This window comes from Nicotiana tabacum, chromosome 19 (genome assembly GCF_000715075.1).
Source record: "Nicotiana tabacum cultivar K326 chromosome 19, ASM71507v2, whole genome shotgun sequence".
In the NCBI taxonomy this organism is placed as follows: domain Eukaryota; kingdom Viridiplantae; phylum Streptophyta; class Magnoliopsida; order Solanales; family Solanaceae; genus Nicotiana; species Nicotiana tabacum.
Genome location: NC_134098.1, coordinates 81,705,649 through 81,728,515, shown reverse-complemented (window position 1 = coordinate 81,728,515; position 22,867 = coordinate 81,705,649). Strand labels below are relative to the sequence as shown.

The 22,867-nt window shown below is 33.3% G+C and overlaps 2 protein-coding genes across 3 annotated transcripts; one reads left to right on the top strand and one right to left on the bottom strand.

Moving 5' to 3' along the window:
• The first annotated feature begins 249 nt into the window (after positions 1 to 249).
• Positions 250 to 17,106, top strand: LOC107805059 (kinesin-like protein KIN-7D, mitochondrial). 2 transcript variants are annotated; one of them, XR_012702830.1, is made up of 25 exons: positions 250 to 868; positions 966 to 1,063; positions 1,162 to 1,251; positions 1,606 to 1,658; positions 1,949 to 2,014; positions 2,160 to 2,213; positions 2,541 to 2,600; positions 3,091 to 3,169; positions 3,270 to 3,337; positions 3,827 to 3,883; positions 3,970 to 4,074; positions 4,291 to 4,395; positions 4,586 to 4,693; positions 4,769 to 4,900; positions 5,340 to 5,522; positions 5,949 to 6,140; positions 6,569 to 6,715; positions 7,169 to 7,288; positions 7,376 to 7,426; positions 7,563 to 7,610; positions 13,421 to 13,570; positions 14,257 to 14,955; positions 16,205 to 16,396; positions 16,477 to 16,593; positions 16,786 to 17,106. XR_012702830.1 is itself a non-coding variant. In XM_016629036.2 (25 exons), exons 1-24 carry the CDS (start codon positions 528 to 530, stop codon positions 16,557 to 16,559), a joined length of 3,219 nt encoding a protein of 1,072 aa, XP_016484522.1. In that variant the 5' UTR covers positions 250 to 527; the 3' UTR covers positions 16,560 to 16,593; positions 16,786 to 17,106. The 2 variants fall into 2 exon arrangements, 1 of the variants encoding a protein (XP_016484522.1); XM_016629036.2 differs by having other exon boundaries at positions 16,267 to 16,396.
• Positions 17,107 to 18,529: 1,423 nt separating this feature from the next.
• On the bottom strand, positions 18,530 to 20,722 carry LOC107805058 (B-box zinc finger protein 20-like). The gene is made up of 3 exons (XM_016629035.2): positions 20,403 to 20,722; positions 19,393 to 19,768; positions 18,530 to 18,882 (listed from the first exon to the last, which is right to left on the bottom strand). The coding sequence occupies exons 1-3, from the start codon at positions 20,586 to 20,588 to the stop codon at positions 18,875 to 18,877; spliced, it is 570 nt and encodes a 189-aa protein (XP_016484521.1). The 5' UTR covers positions 20,589 to 20,722; the 3' UTR covers positions 18,530 to 18,874.
• Between the last annotated feature and the right edge of the window lie 2,145 nt (positions 20,723 to 22,867).

The window sequence follows — 22,867 nt, the reverse complement described above, 5'->3', positions numbered from 1 at the left end:
TCTCTATGTTCAAATTAATCTTGATCAAGTGTGTTTCCATATTTTGGCCCAAGGAAAATAGCTTTTAATTTCTAGTTAAATGTTCCACTTGTAATAAATTAGCCAACTCGTTCTAGAGTTATTATTGATACTACTATTAATAATGCAGATAATTATTAATCTATCTGTAGCTACGGCCATGTTCATTCCCGCTCATTTCCTCGTTAATCAGTTTTTCAAATTAAACCACCTCCACCAATGGCGACTGGCGAGGGCCACTTTCCGTCTCCACGTCACACCATCCTCATTCAAATAAAGCCCACTCTCCTCCAATATATTTCGCACAAAATAAAATAATTTATAAATTTGAAAAATCAAACTCTGAAAATTCATACGCCTCCATTGATTCTCACCTCTCTGCAGTTCTCCTTTGTCTTAAAGTTTTTCTCACTGAGAATTTTAGCTGCATATATATACTTGAAGAACAGCTGCATCGTACACATATAATCGTAGTATTGATTTTTCGTTAAACAGAGTGAGGCGGTTCAATGGCGGCTTCTTCGTCGAGAGGGAGAAGTAGCTCGCCGTTTCACTACCGTAAGTCATCGAGTCCGTACTCGTCTACTTCGTCCTCATCATCTTTCATGAACGGAAGGTTCATGCCGAAATCATGTTCGTCCACGGCGACGTCGTTTTTCGGCTCTGGAACTGGCTTCAGCTCCAAATCCACGACTCCAAGCCGGAACCGGACTGATTCGGCGTATTCACGAGGTTACGGAAATCGTACGCCGGTAGATTTTCAGTCAATGGAGGAGTTGATTGCTGAGCCAGTGGATATGTCCAGAGCGGGAGAGAGTATTTCGGTCACAGTTAGGTTTCGGCCAATGAGGTAGATGCTACATCTGCTTGAATTTATTTCAATTTTCGGAATTTGAGTGTCCTACTGTAGGGTTTGAGCTTGGAATTAAGGTAATTTTTTGTGACAGCGAACGAGAATATAACAAAGGCGATGAAATTGCGTGGTATGCTGATGGTGATAAAATTGTACGGAACGAGTATAATGCTGCAACAGCTTTTGCATTTGGTATATTCTAGTCAATTGTATATTCTATTTGGGAATGGTTTGATATTTCACTTGTTTGGAGGAGATTCACTTATATATTTGCTTTGGGTAATTGGCAGATAGAGTTTTTGGACCTGATACATGTACACAGGAGGTTTATGAAGTTGCTGCTCGACCTGTGGTAAAGGCTGCAATGGAGGGCGTAAATGGTATGATACTTACTGCCATGTTGTAACACTAGAAAACAGTTGCATTTTTGGGCTAAATGGAATGGAGTGGCATTATGAAATAGTCATACTTAATGTGAGTTCAAGGGCCATGCTCCGTGAAAATTAATTTGTGCTAAGTGATGCTTAGTTGACATCCAATATATTCGGAGTAGTTGAGTGCTAATTTAGTCAAGTATCCTCCCAATGTGCTGACCTAAAATAGGTTCTTGAAACCATCGGGCTATAATGTTGAGCTGATCTCTTATTATTTATGTGTTGCCAGTTGCATTTGCAAATGTAATTCAATTGATACTTAGCTTCTGTAATTTGACACTAGGCCTGCTGCATATGCAGGCACAGTATTTGCTTATGGTGTTACAAGTAGTGGAAAGACACACACTATGCATGTAAGTCAATATATCCTTTTTGCAATCTTCTTTTTCCCTTGAATGTGGAAAGCGCTTCTGACGCTTTTGTTACATCCCCAAACAAACAGTTTAGAAGATTTAATTGCTAGCAACTGACAAAATTTCAATCTTAAGTGTAATGTGTTAGCTGTATATTTATATAGTCAATTAGATGGTTCAAGACGGTATTTAAATTTGTCTTCAATTGAAATTTTGTTTCCCCCCTCCCCAAAAAACTTCCAACAACATCAAGCTTTTGTTATCTTAATGTTGGATCTATGTTTCCACAGGGAGATCAAAGTTCTCCAGGTATAATTCCGCTTGCAATAAAGGATGTTTTTAGCATTATTCAAGATGTAAGTGAGCTTACAATTTACTGATTCTGAAATTTTAATAATGCACCTCTCTAGTATGACACTCTAGAGCTCTATAGCCCTTTTCTTAAAAAACAAATCCTCCATTATCTTTTATTGTTGCTAACTATTGAAACCTGCCTTTCAGACTCCTGGACATGAATTCTTACTTCGTGTATCATATCTTGAAATCTATAATGAGGTTAGTAGTGGACATCAGCTTCTTTACCAGATGGTCATGCATATATAAGCATCTTTCTTGCAGATTTGGTATCCATGTTATATTCTGAGCTCATGTGAAATGTGATTCATCATACCTGCAGCATAAAACATTTTTTTTTATACAATATGGAAAATTTGATAGTAGATTTAGCATCTTTCTTATGAACTTGTTGCTTTAACACTTTCTAATTTCTTATACTAATTCATGAGCATCTCTCTTTAGGCATTTTTCATCTCATCCATGTTAAAATCTTGTACTAAATCTAGCTTGAAATCATGCACATACTCTTCTTGTTCATGTTGTCAGGTTATCAATGACTTGCTGAATCCAACAGGACAGAATTTGCGTATTAGGGAAGACACCCAGGTTTTTATATAATACTACTACTTTTGCTGCTTCTGGCAATTTAATTCCACTTTCTCCACAACTTATGTTTGTGGTTAGTTTTTATCTTTCTTTCTATATGTTTACCGATAAACAAGTCTATTGTTTTTATGAGAGGAATCGAAGAATGGTTCTATCTCTTATGGGCTATGGACAACCAATTCAGTAAATTTTAAAATACGTTTCTGACATGTTATCATATGCTCGAGTCTTGAATTTATCAGACAAAATTTCACCAAACTTATTAACACCTATTTAACTCTTGGCATGTATCAAGAAAGAAACAAAATCTAGCATTCTTTTTGTTACCAGAAGTATAAAAAAAACTATCATTACCTACCAGCAACTGCAGGTGGTGTTTTCAGTGTGTCGTTGTTCTAATAAAAAACAGATATTCATGCTTCCCTATCATAGTTCATGATTCTAATGCTGCTGTATGGATCTTAATTCTTTTATTCTTGCGATTCTGCAGGGTACTTATGTTGAAGGTATAAAGGAGGAAGTTGTTTTGTCACCTGGGCATGCTCTTTCTTTTATTGCTGCTGGGGAAGGTAACTGTTGAATCTGTTCTTGTTTTTTGTCCGATAGTCACATTTATTCATAGCCAAGGTTTTGTGTATCCTGGTACTGATTACATTCTTACTGTTGCAGAGCACCGCCATGTTGGTTCAAATAATTTTAATCTGTTTAGTAGCCGCAGTCACACAATATTCACCTTGGTTAGTGGATCAGATGTTCACTATGATACATACATTTCTTTGGTTGATCTGAAATTTTGCTTATCTTCTGCGCTAAGTGAGCGTGAGTTTAAACCCCTCACAACCAGCATAAAAAATCAGTTTTTTGGTGGCCGAAGGCTTAAATGTTTCGGTTCAAGCTATTACTATTGGGTTCAAACACAAGTTTCTGGGAAGTTACTACCTTTGTTATCAACTGTGACATTTTAGAGCTTTCAAATGCCTTGAGGATTTTAGTTGAGAGTATTGGTACTCTTAACAGTTTATGCTTTTTGATGAGGCGATGCGCATAAGAGCGACTGAATTTGGTTCACATTGTTGGAATAGCTTTGTTGTGTTTCCCTAATGGGCTGTGATTAATTTCTGTTTCTTAACCTCCTACAACTAGCAGTTTAATTTTGCAACTGGTAATTGGTGATGGGATTTATTAGTCAAGTCTGACTGTTTTCTCTTTCATTACACATTTTGCAGATGATTGAAAGTAGTGCCCATGGTGATGAATATGATGGTGTGATCTTCTCACAGCTTGTATGGTTTCTCGCACTATTTGTTCAGCATCGAAAATATCAACTGTTGAATGATACCAGCTAATATTAATGTGTTTTGTCCCACAGAACTTGATTGATCTAGCTGGATCTGAGAGCTCTAAAACTGAAACTACAGGATTACGACGAAAAGAAGGCTCATACATAAACAAAAGTCTCCTGACTCTTGGAACTGTAAGTACTTGGAAACAATTGTTGACAGTTTGTATGTAGGTTTCCCAAAAAAGTTGCATAATGACATTTGTCAGTGTTCTGATTGACTTCCTCCTTACCTACCAGTACAATTGATCAGTATCTGTGTTCTTTCTTGAGCTCGTTAAAGGATTAGATGAACTTCTACTTCTGGGTTTATTTCAATCTGACACGTTGATTCTTCTCTCATGCGTTAAGGTCATTGGAAAATTAAGTGAAGGGAAGGCATCTCATGTTCCGTATCGAGATTCTAAACTTACTCGTCTACTACAATCTTCACTTAGTGGGCATGGACATGTTTCTGTAAGTGCAATTGAGCACATGTCGTGCTTATCCCTTGAATTGATCATATGAAACTGCTCTCTTATCCTATTGGGTGTGCATCCTCTGATTCTTAGCCTTTGGTGTCTTTTGTGAGACATTTTTGCATCTATGCTGCTTGGCATGAAGTGTACTGAAGAGATGACTAGTCCCTGCTTCTTGTTGATTGTAGCTCATATGCACTGTTACTCCTGCTTCAAGCAATATGGAAGAAACCCATAATACGTTAAAGTTTGCAAGCAGGGCTAAGCGTGTCGAGATTTATGCATCACGCAACAAGGTTTGCCTGTCTGCATCACTTCAGTTTTATGGAATTGCAGTAAGAAGGCTGAATACTCATATATCTTTCTTTCAGATTATTGATGAGAAGTCACTGATTAAGAAATATCAGAAAGAAATATCTTGTCTCAAGCAAGAGCTTGATCAGCTAAGAAGAGGGGTGCTTGTAGGAGTCAATCATGAGGAACTTATGACCCTGAAACAGCAGGTATGCATTCAAGCCAATGATTTGGTAAACTCTGTCTACAGCTTGAGGTCAAATATGTCATGTACAACTGATGCCATGTTCGAGGATGCCTGTACTTAGCTACTAACATGTTTTCTTTGGATGTACTCCATCCGTTTAACTTTATATGGCAGTCTCTATCTTGGCACAAAGTTTAAGAAAGATAAAAGACTTTTGACTCATAACCTAAAACAATTAACATTCCCAAAGTGCCCTTTGTATCTTGTGGTAAAAATGTGTCATGTCGATTCCACAATGGCATGCCATTAAAGGAAAAGAGAAAATTTTAAAATTAATGAGTTCCAAGTATGAAAATGTGTCAACTATCCTGGACTGGACCATAAAGGAAAACTACTATGTAAATTGGAACATAGGGTGTTATTGGTTCTGTATTTTGTTATTATGAACCATCTTTTCACAGTTGGAAGAGGGACAAGTGAAGATGCAGTCAAGATTGGAAGAGGAGGAGGATGCCAAGGCTGCTCTACTGAGCCGGATACAGAAGCTAACTAAACTGATCCTTGTTTCTTCAAAGAATTCAATTCCTGGGTATTTGGGGGATGTTGCTGTACATCAGAGGAGTCAGCCTGCTTCTGAAGATGATGTAGGCCGCTCTCTCTATTTATCTTGAGTTCTATTTCTATTTGCCACTCTTTGCCCACTAGAACTCTGGTTATCATTTCTGAATTTAGATTTTAGATACATCAAATATGTTGTGATTTTCGCAAGACTTTCACGTACTACTTGTCACCAGTGTTCTTCATATTATCTTACATAGATTTTAATACTGTCACTCCCCTTCAAGAGGGTAAATTAAGCTTCTCTTGTCTCTTTTTCTTTCTGATTACTATTTGCGTGCAAATTTTCTGGCATTCTGATCTAGATATGGAATCTATTTTCACATACAGATTCGCTGAAATATCGCCTGATATAGATATAGAATCAATTTTCTTAATTGATCTTTTATCTTTTCACCTTCAAATATAAAATCTATTTTCTAAATTGATCTTTTATTTCATCCTTCCACCAGAAGTTGGATGGTTCTGTGCTCATTGATGGCGAGAATCAAAGAGATCCTCCATCAGAGACTTCTGATTTCAAACACAAAAAATCTTCAAGCAAGCGGAATGATGATATCTCCCAGGCTGGAAGTACGATTACTGAATCAACTCAGGCGGGTGAACTTGTCAGTGGTTCTTCCTGTGGTTCAAAGCTGCCCATAGTATGATTCTTCCTTCTTCATAACATTCTAAAGGAGGAGACTTCATCATTGTTCTTAATTCCTCTTCCTATTTATTGCATCATTTGTAGGTTCATATTTGGAGTTGTTATTTTTAACCCACATGTAGTTAAGCTTACTCTGAATAGCCCTCTAAGGTCTTTGCCTTTGCATGGAGTTTGACTTTTTTATATCTATATTTTTTTTTCAAGTATTGAATTTTCAAACTTCCTTGGATACGTACATTTGAGCATTCTCCCATGTTGTTTCAGGATTGAGAAGTTATTACTTTTCTTTCAAATCTTGTTTTTTCTATTAAGATTACTTTTTTCAAATGTCTAATTCTTATATATTGGATACTTCTCCATTACATATCAAATGTTAATTCCTTCAACTTTTAATGCTTTATTTGTTTTTCTGGTTGAATATAGGAAGGAGTTTCAATGTCAGATCAGATGGACCTCCTAGTTGAGCAAGTCAAGATGCTTGCTGGAGAGATTGCATTTAGTACGAGTACATTGAAACGAATGATGGAGCAGTCTTCGAATGATCCTGAGAATTCAAAAACTCGTACTGAAGTAAGCTCTATTTTGTCTTTGTGGACTGAATCCTTTATACATATGATGGTTAGTAATATGATGGATGTGGTGTGGGTGCTATAGCCATATATTGGGTCTTAATTTGAATACTCTGCAGCTATATTTTGCAGTCAATAATCTTCTCCCGAAATTCGCGAACAGTTAAGATATATTTTTGAAATTTAAAGAATTTGTAATTGATGCTTCCTCAAAATTCAAGGCATGGTAGTGGTATATCCTACTTGTGAATCATATCGGGATCTAGTGTCTTCAGTTGTTTCTAATCCTCAAAGTCGCTAGCATGTTAAATCCTTGACGGGTGTGTAGGATTTTGTTGTTAAGCAACAACAGCTGTATGATTTTCATGAAAACTACTTATTGTTTGTTCTTGTGTACATAGAGGTCTTCTGTTTTTAAGATCTTTTCTCACCGTAATTCCTAAACCTGTGACAGATTCAAAGTTTGGAGCGTGACATTCAAGAAAAGAGAGAGCAGATGAGGATCTTAGAACAGCGCATTGTTGAAATTGGTGAAGCATCAGTCGGCAGTGCGTCTTTAGTTGAAATGCAGCAGGTGATTTCACATCATTCCCTTTTCAACCTCATAGGTTTTCTCTTTCATGGCGGTTTGTGGTTGTCTCATAGTTCTGTCTTTTGTCAGACTTTGCTGAAGCTGATGACACAATGTAGTGAACAGGGCTTTGAGCTTGAGGTTGGTAACCAGATTAGTCCTTCCTTGATTGCACCAATTCAATTATTTTAAAGTCAAATCTAAAGAATTTTCCTTTCTATCACTGTGCAGAACATCTATTATATAAAGTTGTTTAGAAATTGACTTTTGAATGCAGATAAAATCAGCAGACAATCGGATTCTCCAGGAAGAACTGCAGAACAAGGTGAAAAAACACCATTACTTATCTTTGTTGTTAATCAAACTAGTGTTAGGACCCGCGCGATGCGCGGATAATTTAACAGAATATTAATGTTATGAGGTTATGATCTAATATATTAAATTATTTTAATAAATATTAGTTATTATTTTATTATTTCATGTATGTACAGAAATATAAAAAAATCTATACAAAATAAAAGAATATACATTAAATAGTAATTGAATAAATTATTTTTTCCTTATTACTCTTTATTATTATTAAATTAGCAAGTACTTAGTACTATACATTTACTAATGTGAATTTTATTAACTTGTCAATTATTTTTATATTTTGAAATTACTTCTCTTTTTTATAATATAGATATATATTTATTACTCTGAAAATATTTTTTTTAAAAACCTTATGTTATACTGTTCAAAATTGTCTAAATTTATCAATAATTTTATTGAGTGTTATTTATTTATTTATTATTTATTATTCATTATTTATTAATTAAGTCTATAAATATCATAAAATTCTCTTTATCCCCATCTTTTCGTACATTCTTTTCTACTGTAATATTTGATTAGTTTTCTTATTTTGAAATTTACTGAAAATTTAAATAATGTAATATTTTTTACTAAATTATAATTTTAAATTCATCAAAAGTATAAAGATATAAGCCTTTTTATTATTTTTATAAAAAAAACTACCAATATGTATAATTATATATATATATTTATATATATATATATATATATATATAGAGAGAGAGAGAGAGACTACTATATTAGGAAATAACTACTCCCCAATTTGAATTGAAAGATTTTTATTTCTTTATTTTATTTTAATTATTTTAAAATAATTTTAAAACTCCAAGTTAAAACTACTCCCCAATTTTAATTTGCATTTTGTTTTAAAAAACATTCTATATTTCCAACTTGAAATTACTCCCCAATTTGAATAAGTAGTTTTTTTTTGGTTTTTCTTATTGTAGCTAATTATAAGATATCTATATTTTTTAATTCAAATAGAGTAACCAATTAATTTAAAAATTCAAAAGGTTTTTTAGTTAGAAATGTAGTTTATTTTGTCTTAAAACTCCAACTTGAAACTACTCCCCAATTTGAATTGGCAATTTTATTTTATTTTTAATTTCGTTTTTTATTGTAAAATAATTTTGAAACTCCAACTTGAAACTACTTCCTAATTTGAATGGGTATTTTTTTAATACATATTTTTTCCTCTTTTTGTTTCATCTAATTTTTTTCTTTATAAATAATCTTAAAACTCCAACTTGAAACTATTCCCCAATTTGAATGGGTATTTGATTTTTATATTTTCATATTTTCATTATAGCTAATTATAAGATATTTATATTTATATCATTCAAATAGAATAACCAATTAATTCAAAATTTAAAATTCAAAAGGGTTTTTTAGTTAGAAAAGAAGTTTATTTTGTCTTAAAACTCCAACTTGAAACTAATTCCCAATTTGAATTGGCAATTTTTATTTTTTTAAAATCTACACTTGTCGTCTTATGGTTATACCACTTGGCATCATATAATTATTTACTTCTTTTATATATATATAAAATAAAATAGATATTTATATAGACTACTTTATTAGGAAGAAAGTACTCCCCAATTTGAATTGAAATTTTTTTATTTTCCTTATTTTATTTTAAAATAATTTTAAAACTCCAACTTGAAACTACTTCCCAATTTAAATTGAAAGGTTTTTTATTTTTTATTTTCGTTTTTTTATTTTAAAATAATTTTAAAAGTCCAACTTGAAACTACTCCCCAATTTTTGTATATTTCACTTGACTTCCCAATTTGAATGGGTATTTCTTTTATTTATATATTCCCGTTTTTTATTATAGGTATTTTTACTTTTTCATTTGTTTTTTTAATTTTAATATATTTTTATAACTCCAAATTGAAACTACTCCCCAATTTGAATGGGTAATTTTTTTTGATTTTTATTATAGCTAATTATAATATATCTATATTTATTAATTCAAATAGAGTAACCAATTAATTCAAAATTTAAAATTCAAAAGCTTTTTTAGTTAGAAAGGTAGTTTATTTTGTCTTAAAACCCCAAGTTGAAACTACTCCCAAATTTGAATTTGTATTTTTTTTTCAATTTCGTTTTTTATTTAAAATAATTTTAAAACACCAACTTTGTTGGAGTTTTGTCCTAAAAATCTATATTTGGCGTCTCATGGTTATGCCACTTGGCATCATATAATTATTTGCTTTTTTTTGGTGTGTGTGTGTATATATATATATAATGACTACTATATTAGAAAGAAACTACTCAGTTTAAATTGGCAATTTTTTATACCTTTATTTCCGTTTTCTATTTAAAAATAATTTTAAAACTATAAATTGAAACCACACCCCAATTTGAATTGGCAATTTTTTATTTCTTTATTTTCGTTTTTTTTATTTTAAAACAATTTTAAAACTCCAACTTGAAACTACTTCCCAATTTGAATGGGTATTTCTTTTATTGATATGTTTCCGTTTTTTATTATTGGTAATTTTACTTTTTCATTTGTTTTTTTAATTTTAATATGTTTTTAAAACTCCAAATTGAAACTACTCCCCAATTTGTATGGGTAATTTTTTTCGAATTTTATTATATCTAATTATAATATATCTATATTTATTAATTCAAATAGAGTAACCAATTAATTCAAAATTTAAAATTCAAAAGATTTTTTAGTTAGAAAGATAGTTTATTTTGTCTAACAACTCCAACTTGAAACTACTCCCAAATTTGAATTTGCAATATTTTTTTTCAATTTCGTTTTTTATTTAAAATAACTTTAAAACACCAACTTTGTTGGAGTTTTGTCCTAAAAATCTATATTTAGTTGTGTGTGTGTATGTATATATATATATATATATATTTCTCTTTTTGTGTGTGTGTATGTATATATATATATAGACTACTATATTAGAAAGAAACTACTTCCCAGTTTAAATTGGTAATTTTTTATATCTTTATTTCCGTTTTCTATTTTAAAATAATTTTAAAACTCCAAATAATTTGGATCGTGACAAGGCAAAATCCCGCCACAGGCGTCGTGATGGTACCTAGTCTCTAAGATTAGGTAAGCCGATTTCAATTACATTTTTGAAACCTTTTTAAAAAAATAATAATTAATCAAAACTAACAGCGGAATAAATAAGAATATACAGCCTCCCAAGACTAGTAGTACCGAGTCACGAACTCTAACTGAATACATGGGATGATCACAAAGACCGAATATACAATACTGTTTGATTCAAAATTAACAGTACAATGAAATGAAAAGACTCCAAGGGACTGCGACGACCAAGCAGCTCTACCTTGAATCCTTACGATCCCGCTTAAGCTCTGCCCAATTCTGATATCTCCAATACCTGGCTCTGCACAAAAATGTGCAGAAGTGTAGTATGAGTACACCACGGTCGGTACCCAGCAAGTATCAAGACTAACCTCAGTTGAGTAGAGACGAGGTACAGTCAAAACATTCACTAGTCTAATAACCTGTGCAATATAGTATACAAAATAATATGAAACAAATAACGATAAGGGCAACATAAAACAACCAGTGATGTGCACAGTAAGACAATAGAAATCACCATTAATATCGCACAACAATGGATAAATACAATTACACCCAGTTAAATCAAGTTCTTCAATTAAATATCTTTCACACATAATTCTTACGAATAAACTCTTCTAATATAATTTCCTCAAATAAATATATTTCAAATACAATTCTTTTTGAATAAAAATCCTTCCAAATAAATATTTTGAATATAATTCTTCAATTAAAAGGGCCACCATGTGACACCTCATTTCATAGTCATAAAAATACGGGTCTCAGGCCCTACTGGAAAATAATAATTTCATGGTAAAATATTTAACAATATAATAAAATAAAATGACAATGGAAATGAATCAAGTAGCATGTCACCATTTAATTACACATGGAAAATAATATCTCATGGAATCAAAACAGAATTTCTTTCAACTTTATGAAAATCACAACAAATATTCAAAGGCAACTATGGCCATAAATCAATATCAACAAGGGCACTCATGAGGTACCGCCTCGCAGTCCCAAATCACAATAAATTCACAATATCTCATTTTCTTATCTTACCGCGGGAGCCTTCACAATTTATTTTAAAGAAAACATTTTTCCCAAAATAGCATCCCGCATTTTAGCCATCCTTATCGCACCGCATGACTTCTAGTAGTTCCCCTTACTAGCCACGCGTATCAAGCCACCCTTATCTCACCGCATGCGTTTCAATACCCAGACCTTATACCACCGCATGCGTATCCATATCACAATATATCACAATTTGCACCTCAAATGCTCAAATAATTTAACTTGCCAAAATAATTCAACAACAATATTTTTCCACAATAAAGAGCTCACGGCTCATGCCAAAATAAATCATCAATAATATTTTTCCACAATAAAGAGCGCACGGCTCCATCACAATGAGAACAAAAATCTTACGAAAATATTCAGGAATAAATAATTCAGGAAAATAATATTTCAAACTCTTTAATACGTTGCTTCAATATCAAATTTAAAAATGTCAAATACTTCATATTAATAATATTTATATTAAAGAAAATAAACCTTCAAATAATGCACAGTATAAAAGAAACCAAGTTTCAACTAAACAGGTAAAACAATTAGCAGAAAAAAGTCAAACAAATTTAAACTATATATCTCAGATCAATGATGAAGAATATAACAAGATAAAATAATTTAATAAATGCGCAACAGTGATCTACACAATTTAAAAACATAATCTTTCACATTTAGCCCGTATACACACTCGTCACCTCGTGTACACGACTTTCAACACATTACACTTTATCACTTCAATACCAATTCTAGGGGAAATTTCCCTCTCACAAGGTTAGACAAGTCACTTACCTCGACTTTGCTCCAATTTTTTTTTGATTTTGCACCGGGTGTCCGAGTCTCTTTGAGACCCGACTAATCCCGGGGGTGCACAAGCCCTCGACAAGGAGTTTCCCGCAAGTGCACCACGGTTAATTCAGGTTTTACCCAGTTCGATGGTCCTCAGAAATTGTTTGCACCCAGTGGGTTTCGAACTTGAGACCTTGAAAGGGAGCAAACCCCAAGGCTCAAGTCAATTGCCACCAGGCCAACCCCTGAGGGTTGACTTTGCTCCAATTTAACCAAGTAGTATGCCTTTTCCTCGATTTTCCGATTCCGATCGACTCATATCTAGTCATAATTAATTCGATACAGTCAACAAAAATTATAGGAATCAATTTCATAAGAAAATACTACATTTTTCAATAAAATCCGAAATTAACTCAAAAATGGCCCGTGGGGCCCACGTCTTGGAATCCGGCGAAAGTTATGAAATATGAACGCCCATTCAACCACGAGTCTAACCATATCAAAATGACCAAATTCCGATAACAATTCGACCCTCAAATCCTCAAATCTATCCAAGAAGGTTTTCAAAAAATTTCAACTTAAACCACCAATTAATTGATAGAAACATGATGGATTTGGGTAACCAATTAATTATAAGATATCTATATTTATTAATTCAAATAGAGTAACCAATTAATTCAAAATTTAAAAAGGTTTTTTTTTTAAGCTAAAAAGGTAGTTTATTTTGTGTTAATAATGCCACTTGGCTTTTTGTGGTTATGCCACTTGTGACTTTCCTTTTATTATATATAGATGATCGTTACTTTAATGTTGTCGGTCTGCCAATGGCGGATGTCCAGGATTTATGGTGCTGTCGTTTTTATGTGTTTCAGTGTTTAGAGAACAAGGAACTGCAGGAAGCTATTTGTAATCTTGAGCAGCAGCTAGCCGTACTGAAGGTGGAAAAGTCATACCCCTCATCAGAACAACAGGGTGTATCAGACGAGTATATTGATGACCTTAAAAAGAAAATTCAGCTGCAGGTGATTTATATCCTTCAGCCCAGGATTAACTGACTGCGCATTTGTTTATTGGACTGGTTCTTGTTTAAATTCTTGCGGTATATGGCATCTTTTGGCAGTGGTGATTATGAAGAACTGAGACCAAATTTTATTTTCTTAATTTATTTTCATGAAGATGGTCTCCTGCAGGGGAGGGGTTTGCTGGAGCATATCACCGTTTAATTAACTGAGCTAAGAGATGCAGAGCAGAGGAATCATATGAATCCTTAGTGCCTCTAAAGTCTAAAGATACATTGAGAATTCAAACTAAGACCTACAAAAGTGTTTTATTACTTCCTTTATATAAAGCCTGTAGAAAGCATTAGAAAGGACTCAAAGGAGTGCATTAGTAACACTTGCAAATGCCTTGAAGGGCATCCTGATGGCATGTTTTTTATGAATGAATAGTTTAAGATTTTTTAACTTAGGAATTTAAATTATCGGAGATGCTTAGTCTTTTACCTTATGCTCGATTCTATATAAACATTCTGAACTTGGTGCTGTGATATGAAGCCTAGACACATGATCATTTTGGTCTTTCAATTTCTCTTGGTTAATTTTTCTACGTTAAATTTGTATTTGACTAATGGCTTTACCTGCGTGAAAGCAAGCATTACTAGGCGTTTCTATTAGAGTTCTTCAATCTTCCATTAGTGTTATATCTACAGGAGAACAGTGGATTGCGAGTACAGAACCAGAAATTGTCTGAAGAAGCCTCATATGCAAAAGAATTAGCATCTGCTGCTGCAGTTGAACTTAAAAATTTGGCTGGTGAAGTGACAAAGCTATCGATACAGAATACAAAACTCGAGAAAGAATTGTTGGCTGCTCGCCATGTATTGAATTCTAGAAGTTCCACTGCACAAACTGGTAGTGCTCGCCCTGGAAAGCATGGTGAAAGCCTATGGCAAGGACGTAGAGGTCGGGTTTCTGGACGAGAAATTGAAATTCCTGGAGTTGTTCGTGATGGCTTTGGCACATCGGATCTAGATCCCGTTGATTTAAAAATGGAGTTACAGGCAAGAAAACAACATGAGGCAGCTCTGGAGGCCGCATTGGTTGAGAGGGAAATACTGGAAGATGAGTACAGGAAAAAGGTTGAAGAGGGAAAAAAAAGGGAGGCAGCTCTTGAAAATGATTTAGCAAATATGTGGGTGCTCATTGCTCGGCTCAGGAAAGAAAATGGTGCCCTGCAAGACTTAAAGACAGTAGTAGAAAAGCAGAATGTTGGAGGAGACAATATGAATGATCCAAAAATGAACAATAGTGAGTGCAATGACCACATCCTCGATGATGGCCGGACCATGGACCATGCAACCACAGTTGCAGACATTCTGAAGGAAGACATTCTTGTTGCCCGCTTGAAGGTAATTCTGTTTATCCTTTTCTTGCTACTTAGCACTTGTATCTTGTCACATGTATGTGTTGGGCACGTCCTTGTCATTTGTCTGAGTTGAAGCTCTGTATGCACCTATAAAGAGGCTAGATAAGCTTTATTTTGCTTTTCCCTCTCTATGAAGGATGATCATTTTTGTCTATTTAGTTGTAAAACAAGTGTGAGATAGACTTCGGATCCAGTAAGATATGCTCCTATAAAGAGGCTAGATAAGCTTTATTTTGCTTTTCCCTCTCTATGAAGGATGGTCATTTTTGTCTATTTAGTTGTAAAACAAGTGTGAGATAAACTTCGGATCCAGTAAGATATGCAAGCTTTCTGGAAGATACGAAGGTTGTTTGATTTTTTAGAACAGAGGGGTTGGGGAGAGTAAGTATCCAACATCCACAAGTCATAGGATTAATATACTTTTACTTATTCCATCCTTCCTGCCCTTCCAGGGGTAGGGGTAAGGGTGCGTACATCTTACCCTCCCCAGACCCCACTTGTGGTAAACTATTGGGTTTGTTGTTGTACTTCCCACTTTTGTTCGTATTTGACTGATGATGGCGTTTAAGAAGTTAATATGACATATGATTTTATTGATAACTGGAGAAAATATTAAAGTAGTGGTAAAAGTTAGCTGGGTGGGGAAGATATCACATCAAAGATTAAAATTTGGATAGTGTAATGAATTTTTATTCTTGAAAGTTGTGTAGAAATAGAATTGTATCAAACATTTCGAGACATCTCAAAATATAAATAATGTCATTATAAATGGAAAAAGAGGAAGTATTTACCTTTCAATCATTTGTTGTTCAATGGTGCTTCTGGCATAGTAGTGCGTTTACCGTAGTGCTTTTGAAATGTTCCAACGAATCATAATTCATAAGTAACTAAGAGCTGCAATATAAGCTTTTCTATTTACTGCTCTGTGTCAATCTTTTAAGGTTGTTTCAGGCTAGTCGTATTGTAGTGACTTGCATATTATATATTAGTAATGGAAGAAAATGCTGAATTCACAGTTGGTTTTAGTCATAAGAGAACATTTTTATCTTCTGACAAATAGATTTGAAATTCTTAGAAGAATTTGACTTTGTAGTGTAATATTATTAGCTAAATTGTCTCAAACATTTTAAGATGAAACCTAAAATGGAAAAAATTAAATGGGTAAGGGAATACGTGTTGGTGTTTAGGTTTTTGATAGAAGCTAAGTACTAATAACAACTGTTGTTTTTTAGGTTCCTTGATGACTCAAAGTGTAACGTGAAATATTAAAGATCTTTTACGTGTGCGCTACCAGGCTCGAATGCAAGAGATGAAGGAAAAGGAGCACAGATATTTGGGAAATGCTGATGCAAATTCACATGTATGTAAAGTCTGTTTCGAATCGCCAAGTTCTGCGATGCTCCTTCCTTGCCGACATTTTTGCTGTAAGGCAACTTTCTGATTATGTGCTCAGCTTATCCTCGCTCCCTTGATAGGAGATGTCTAATGTTGACTTAATTTGCAGTGTGTAAATCTTGTTCCCTTGCCTGTGCCGAGTGTCCAATCTGTCGGACTAAAATTACAGATAGAATTTTTGCTTATACTTGAGATGGCATTTCAAGTGCTCGAAAGTTGGTGAAAGGTAAGGTGGTTGTTGAGTTGTCATTGCGGAGATATATAATATAAGTTAGTAATTAAAGGGTTTTCTGTAGTTATAGTCACGCACTTCAACAATCATGAGTCCTAATTTAATTATGCAATAACAATATATGCACAAGTTCTGAAGGCAACTTACAATAAGGTGCTTACTTTCTTTCTCTTTCTCTCTTTGCAGGAAGGTTTTCTTCACTCTCGTGAACCTCCTTTTCTCATGACATTCTTTAAAAGGTCAACTGTACGTAATGTCAAAGTGGTACATCCTTTTTTTTTTTTTTTTGGTGCACTTGTCCACCAAGTAACTGTAAATTAAGAAAGACAGGTGCCACAAAAGGAAACAAAGACGAAAATTAGTAAATTTGAACTCAGTGAGTTGCCGCTGGCATAGTTTGATCTCCTTGAGTAAAAGGTATTGTATAGAACACAAGCTACAATGACAATTTTGACTTGACTGTAAATTTTTGAGCTTGTACATCAATCGATGACTATAATCTGGTTCTCTTTGTGCCTGGCATTTCTTATTTGCTGTATCAGATGGTTAATTATCCATTAATCATTTTGGTTTCTGCTTTTACAATAACTATGCCTGTCTTCAGCATGTATTAGATAAGCATAATCTGGCTCACCAGCTAGTCTGGTTCATATCCTCCCTTAGTGCCATCTGGTGTGTTGGATTACTTTAGATAGAAATTATCTTTGGAGATATTTAATTGGGATTGGATTGTCATGGAGATATTTAATTGGGATTGGTCTGAACTGATTGGATGAGATTTTGTTAGGTTACAACAAGGGGTATTATCACTTTTAACCCGCACAAAAAAACTATTTACATTCGATAGCCGAAAAAGTATATAAAATTTGTATAATTTTTGTATATAACATACATAATGTATATATATATAAAAATTATACATTTTCGGCTATTATTTTAAGAGCGATCATATAGTGTCATTTTTTCTTACAATAATACTTAAATTGTATCGGATAAGTTTAGGAGTTTGGCTTGGGGACAAGTTATATCTTGATTTAAAGCATAACTAATATGAATCTTATTGCAACCAATCGCTCGGCTATTAATGACGACTTAAATACCGAGGTTATTTCCCTACTGTAGCCAAACATCCCATTACCGTCATTAAATGCATTTCTCGTGTGATTTTAGTCTTTTACTCGGGCATGCACTGGCCAACCCTGTATTCCCTGATAATAATTCACTCTAAAATTCTAAATGGATCGGTTTTTAGGTTTAAAACCATAGTGGTTGAAGGTATAAAAAGGGTGCAATGTAGACTTGAAATTATATGAATTTTTTTTTTCTCAGAAGAGTTAAAGCCTTTTAGGACATTTAGCGAAAATTAGGAGAAAGTGGAATAAAAAATTCATATAGATGACACTAACTAATAGGGACTAAGGTTTAGTCATGATGCTATTACTTACATTAGATCATGTATTTTACGAGTCTTCTCAGTATGCTTAAAGAATTAAATGAAATATAGAAAACCTCTTATGTTTATATCTAAGAATGGGTCCAAACAGAGCAAAAAAAATGAATAGTGAAACATAGTTATTCCGGTTGTCGTTGTGTCTTATCATAGACTATAGATGATTGAACTGACGTTGATTTCATTTTCATAGACAGTCCATTTTTATCTTAGAAGTTGAGCCCTGAATATAAAAGTTCGTTCTGAAAGATTATAACGACGCTGTTGCTGGGCTAATTTCAGAATCTAAAGGAAAGCCAATAAACACTGCATCAATCTCCCTTAACTAATTGATTTGGCGATGAATACGTAAAATAAATACGATCTCCATATTCAATAATCATAGCGGGTAACAGGCACAAGGCCATCCCACTAGCATTACAAAAAGATTGGCTCCTCAAAAAGAAATAAAAAAAGATGACCCCAGATCTTGTTTGAAAACCCATTCCAAGTCTGATTGACAGATTCTAACAAGTCCAAGTGATTTGACTTGCAAAAACAGTGGGGTTTTTGCTTATAACATGTCCAAAAACCAAGTAACTGTTCAAAATTAGTAACCAAAAGAAAAGGTCAGATTGCTTGTACAGCTCTGTTTTTCTTATATCTCCAAAGATTTATGCCCTTTAGTATTATCGAGTTGGCAGATTGGAGAGTTGATCTGAGGAACAAGAACTCCATTTGTGTTCCTGCTTGCTTTCAACACACTGTATTCTAGAGGCTGAATTTGATGTTGAGCTACCTCCACTTCTTGTAGTGGAAATAAACTAAAAAGCAGGCCGTATCTGATCAAAGTTCTGCAATCAAACAGCATCATTAGTTGCAAGTTCTCAACATATATAAGAAAACCTTTTTAAATTCAATACACTAATACAACACAAGTTTTTGCAAATTGTTAGGTCATTTAAAAGATAATTAAAGGTAATTAGTCAAAATAAGCGAAATTAGTAACTTGAAAAATAAAACAAGTTACCTTATACGACATGTTAAATCATATTGATATGTGAAAATTTATTTACATTCTCGCACGCAGAATTCTAATTAAGTTGTGTCCACATATTGTTACAAGTTTGCATGTAAGTGAGTTAAAGTTTAGGACTATGTTGGTTTTAAGGCTTTACTTCATCTCAAATTGATATTTTCTTTGTAATACTTTCAAGCTGTTTTGAAGAGACATTTTAATGATTTAAAAACATATACTATAAGATTACTTTTTTTTTTTGCAAAGGTGTCTTTGTTATTATTGTCGGTGGATATAAGTTAAATTGTAAAAGAATAGAATGTGTATTAATAGGCAAAAATCTTACCATAGGGAGAAGAACAGGGATATTCAAGAAAATCTTCAACGTGCCAGCCAGGAAGAGTTTCAATCAAATACTCCGATATACTACTGGTTGAAACTGAACCCTCTTGAAAATTAGTTGTTGATTCTACAGTCGAACTACTCTTCAATATCCCAGAACTACTAGTACACGATTTGTAATTACTTGCAGCAGATCCAGTAGGGGATGAAGATGAAGAAGTTTGGTAATTATAAGAAGCAACAACAGAAGAGAGCTGCACTCCAGTTAGAAGAAACCTGTTGTGTTTCTTGGTATGTTCATTTGCTTTGTGTATATGTAAGTCACATTCTTTGCAAAGAATTGCTCTATCTTCTTTACAAAAGAGCAATGCACGTCTTTCCTGCACAAAAAATTACTAATACAATGAGAAAAATAGTTTTACTTATTTTTAAGTTTTATTCTATCATGTCACATAAAAGATAATTATAGATAATCATTTATAAAAAGTAAAATTTACAACCTGAAAAATAAACAAATTACCTGTTGTAATATATTGATTGAGATCTCTTTATACTGTCATTATATAAAAATTAAATTTTTTTAGGAAAGAGTTTAACTTATATACATTTATCAAGGTAAAGAAATTTTACTATATCATGTCATAATATTCATTAAAATGTGATTTACAACCTAGAATATGAGCAAGTTACCAGTTAGAAAATGTCAAAATACATTTAATTATTGTGTAACAATTGTTTGCAATGTCATTGTATATACTTTAAATCCTAATAAAAGAATTTAGCTTCTATACGTTGAAAGTGAAAGAAATTTTAAGTTTTGGTTGCTATTCTGGGATTAATTAAGAATTCCAGGATTATAATCCTAAATCTAAGGAGTATTAGATAGTTAATACCATAAATCTTAATATAAAATTTATACCGATATTAACTAATATTTATAATCAAACTTAACATAAATACAATATCAAATTCTATTTCGAAAGTTTGTTAGTCGAGATTAGTACTATTTTATACCTGACAGATGTCACAACGAGGAGAGTCTTTGAAAGAAGGATGAATTAGAGAAAAACGAAGGTGTTTGCTAGCAAGCTTGTTGGCATGGTGAACTTGATAATCACAACGTTGGCAAAGAGTAGCTTCATCTGCTGAACAATAAACTGATGCCTCTTCTTTATCACAAACATCACATTGAATCTTCATTTCTTTCTTTTTTTCTCTGTTTTCTTTGTACGGTTTCCCTTAAACAGATATATGTACATATATAGTAAGAAATATTAGTTGGAAGGGAGTAATTTAATTTGGGAAAGAGACAAAAGTTTTATGGGCACAACACAGCTAATGTCTGAGGAGTTCAGAAACTCTTTAAATCTTTCACTGACTGACTAATAAGAGAAAGCTCTGGAAAAGTAGCCATGGCTTCTGTCCAAATAAATGTGAATATAAAAGAAAGGAAACAAGTGGGGCGCTAAAGCCTATATTCTATTCACTTTAACAAATTTGTTTTTAGTCTTATGATCCCATATTTTTTTTATAAAGGGGAGATTTGCTTTTACATATAAAATACAAATAAAAAAAATCTAAAAAATTTATCTTTTACACATAAGAGATCTATCTTTTACATATAAAAAATCTAAGAAAGACAATTTCTTAATTTCAACATTGTAAAAAGTTATAAAAGCTTATATCCTCCAAAAATTACTATTAGGTGATATTTTTTATACGATTTTGGTAGAGTTACATATATGTTCGGAAAAAAATATTAGCTATTAGGTGTATCATGTGAAATGGACGCATGCTCATTTAAATATTACCGTTATAATAATTAAGAAGTGAAAATTGTCCTAAAAGATGATAGCTCAAATCTTAACATTGACAAAATTGAAGATAATTTCTTCTCAATTATCTATGTTTTTGTTAGTATACTGTATTTGTAAAAATAATTTTCAAGAAGAAAAAAACGTATAAACAGAAATGTAGAAGAAGTAGAAATTAAATGGATTACACACCGGTGTAGTGGTACTTCAAACCCAGTGTTTCATCGAACACAAGTGGCGGCAATAAATCACACTTAAGTTGTTTGTTTTGTAAGAAAACAATGCAGAAAGGAAGAGGAAAATTCAGAAATTTCGTAAGGAAAATCTGAGGAATGGCCTTCTATATATAGTCAGCAGGTTGGGTATAAATGAAGAGGTGCAACTCTTTAAGATGATCATTCACGTAAAAAAGCTATTACATAAATGTCTATTTACGCAAAAATAAAATGGAAAAATTAAATCGGAGGAAAACTTTATTACCGTTACAAAAATGTTTGATTTGGATTAAATATTAATAAATTTGGTACAAAAAATTAATCAATCAATCATTTGACTGAAGCCGAAACCGAAGCCGAAGCCGAGCCGAGTGAGCGACGACGACGACGACGACGCGAGGCTTGCCTTATTCTCAACTCTTTAAGAGCTAGAAAGAAGTGTAATCATATACATACTCAACAAATGAGCTTTCCTCCTCCAATATGGGACAATGTTCCTTTGTCAAGGAGGGAAATTCAAAATTTTATTTTTCCCTCCATTTTCCATTTACCCTCTTTTAAGCTAAACCAAGCTTAAAACCCCAACAATCCCTCACATGAATGGGGAATGACTACATCACAGAAATATGCATGAAAACTATGTGATTTGCAAGCAAGAATTAATCGCATCTGGATAAGTAGGTTTCCCTTTGAACTTTCTGTAGTTAACTTATGTTGGATATACTCGGTCAATCGGTAGATTTGATATCTTTGAACCATCGAACTTTAGTGTATACCTATACAACCATAAGTCACACAATCAACCCTTAACCGTCTTTGGTTCTCATTATTATGTTCGTTTCTGCCATGAACACCGCCTGGTTTCATATGTGCGTAGAGAACTGGCTTTACAAAGTTCTCCTTGAAGAGGCTAACACTTCACACTTACATAGGTGTTTCTTAAGGTGTCATCCCGTAGATACACTATTTGATATACCCCGTATCAAACTTAGAAACCATTAAAAAAGCCTTTGTTTTATCCTTGGTACTGAACATTATCTCATCACGAGAATGGACCAAAAAAGTTTAGTTGACAATGTTGAACTGCCATTAATGACTTTGTTTGATCTCCTTGAACCTAGATGTTGCGATCTCCAGTCTTCTAGGTAGAGTTACTGCCACAATGACTTGTCCTCGGCCATAATCTCATTCTCCTCGATGATTTCTCAACTACCTCTCTAGTTAGGCCTTTCGTAAGTAGATCCGACACATTATCGCTTGACTTTACGTAATCAACTATGATAATTCCTCTAGAGCGTAATTGCCTAATGGTTTTATGTCTTCGTCATATATGACGAGATTTACCATTATACATAACGCTCCCAGCCCTTCCAATTACCGTTTGACTATCGCAGTGTATACATATTGGGGCCAACGATTTGGGCCAAAATGGAATATCTTCCAAGAAATT

Bases quoted from the DNA above. Each gene is read 5' to 3' on its own strand.
- LOC107805059 (XM_016629036.2), top strand. From the start codon at position 528: ATGGCGGCTTCTTCGTCGAGAGGGAGAAGTAGCTCGCCGTTTCACTAC. The intron at 1,064-1,161 runs GTATATTCTAGT...GGTAATTGGCAG, and splicing joins TGCAACAGCTTTTGCATTTG to ATAGAGTTTTTGGACCTGAT. The intron at 6,141-6,568 runs GTATGATTCTTC...GGTTGAATATAG, and splicing joins GTGGTTCAAAGCTGCCCATA to GAAGGAGTTTCAATGTCAGA.
- LOC107805058 (XM_016629035.2), bottom strand. From the start codon at position 20,588: ATGAAGATTCAATGTGATGTTTGTGATAAAGAAGAGGCATCAGTTTAT. The intron at 19,769-20,402 runs GTATAAAATAGT...TTTTTTGTGCAG, and splicing joins CTCGTTGTGACATCTGTCAG to GAAAGACGTGCATTGCTCTT.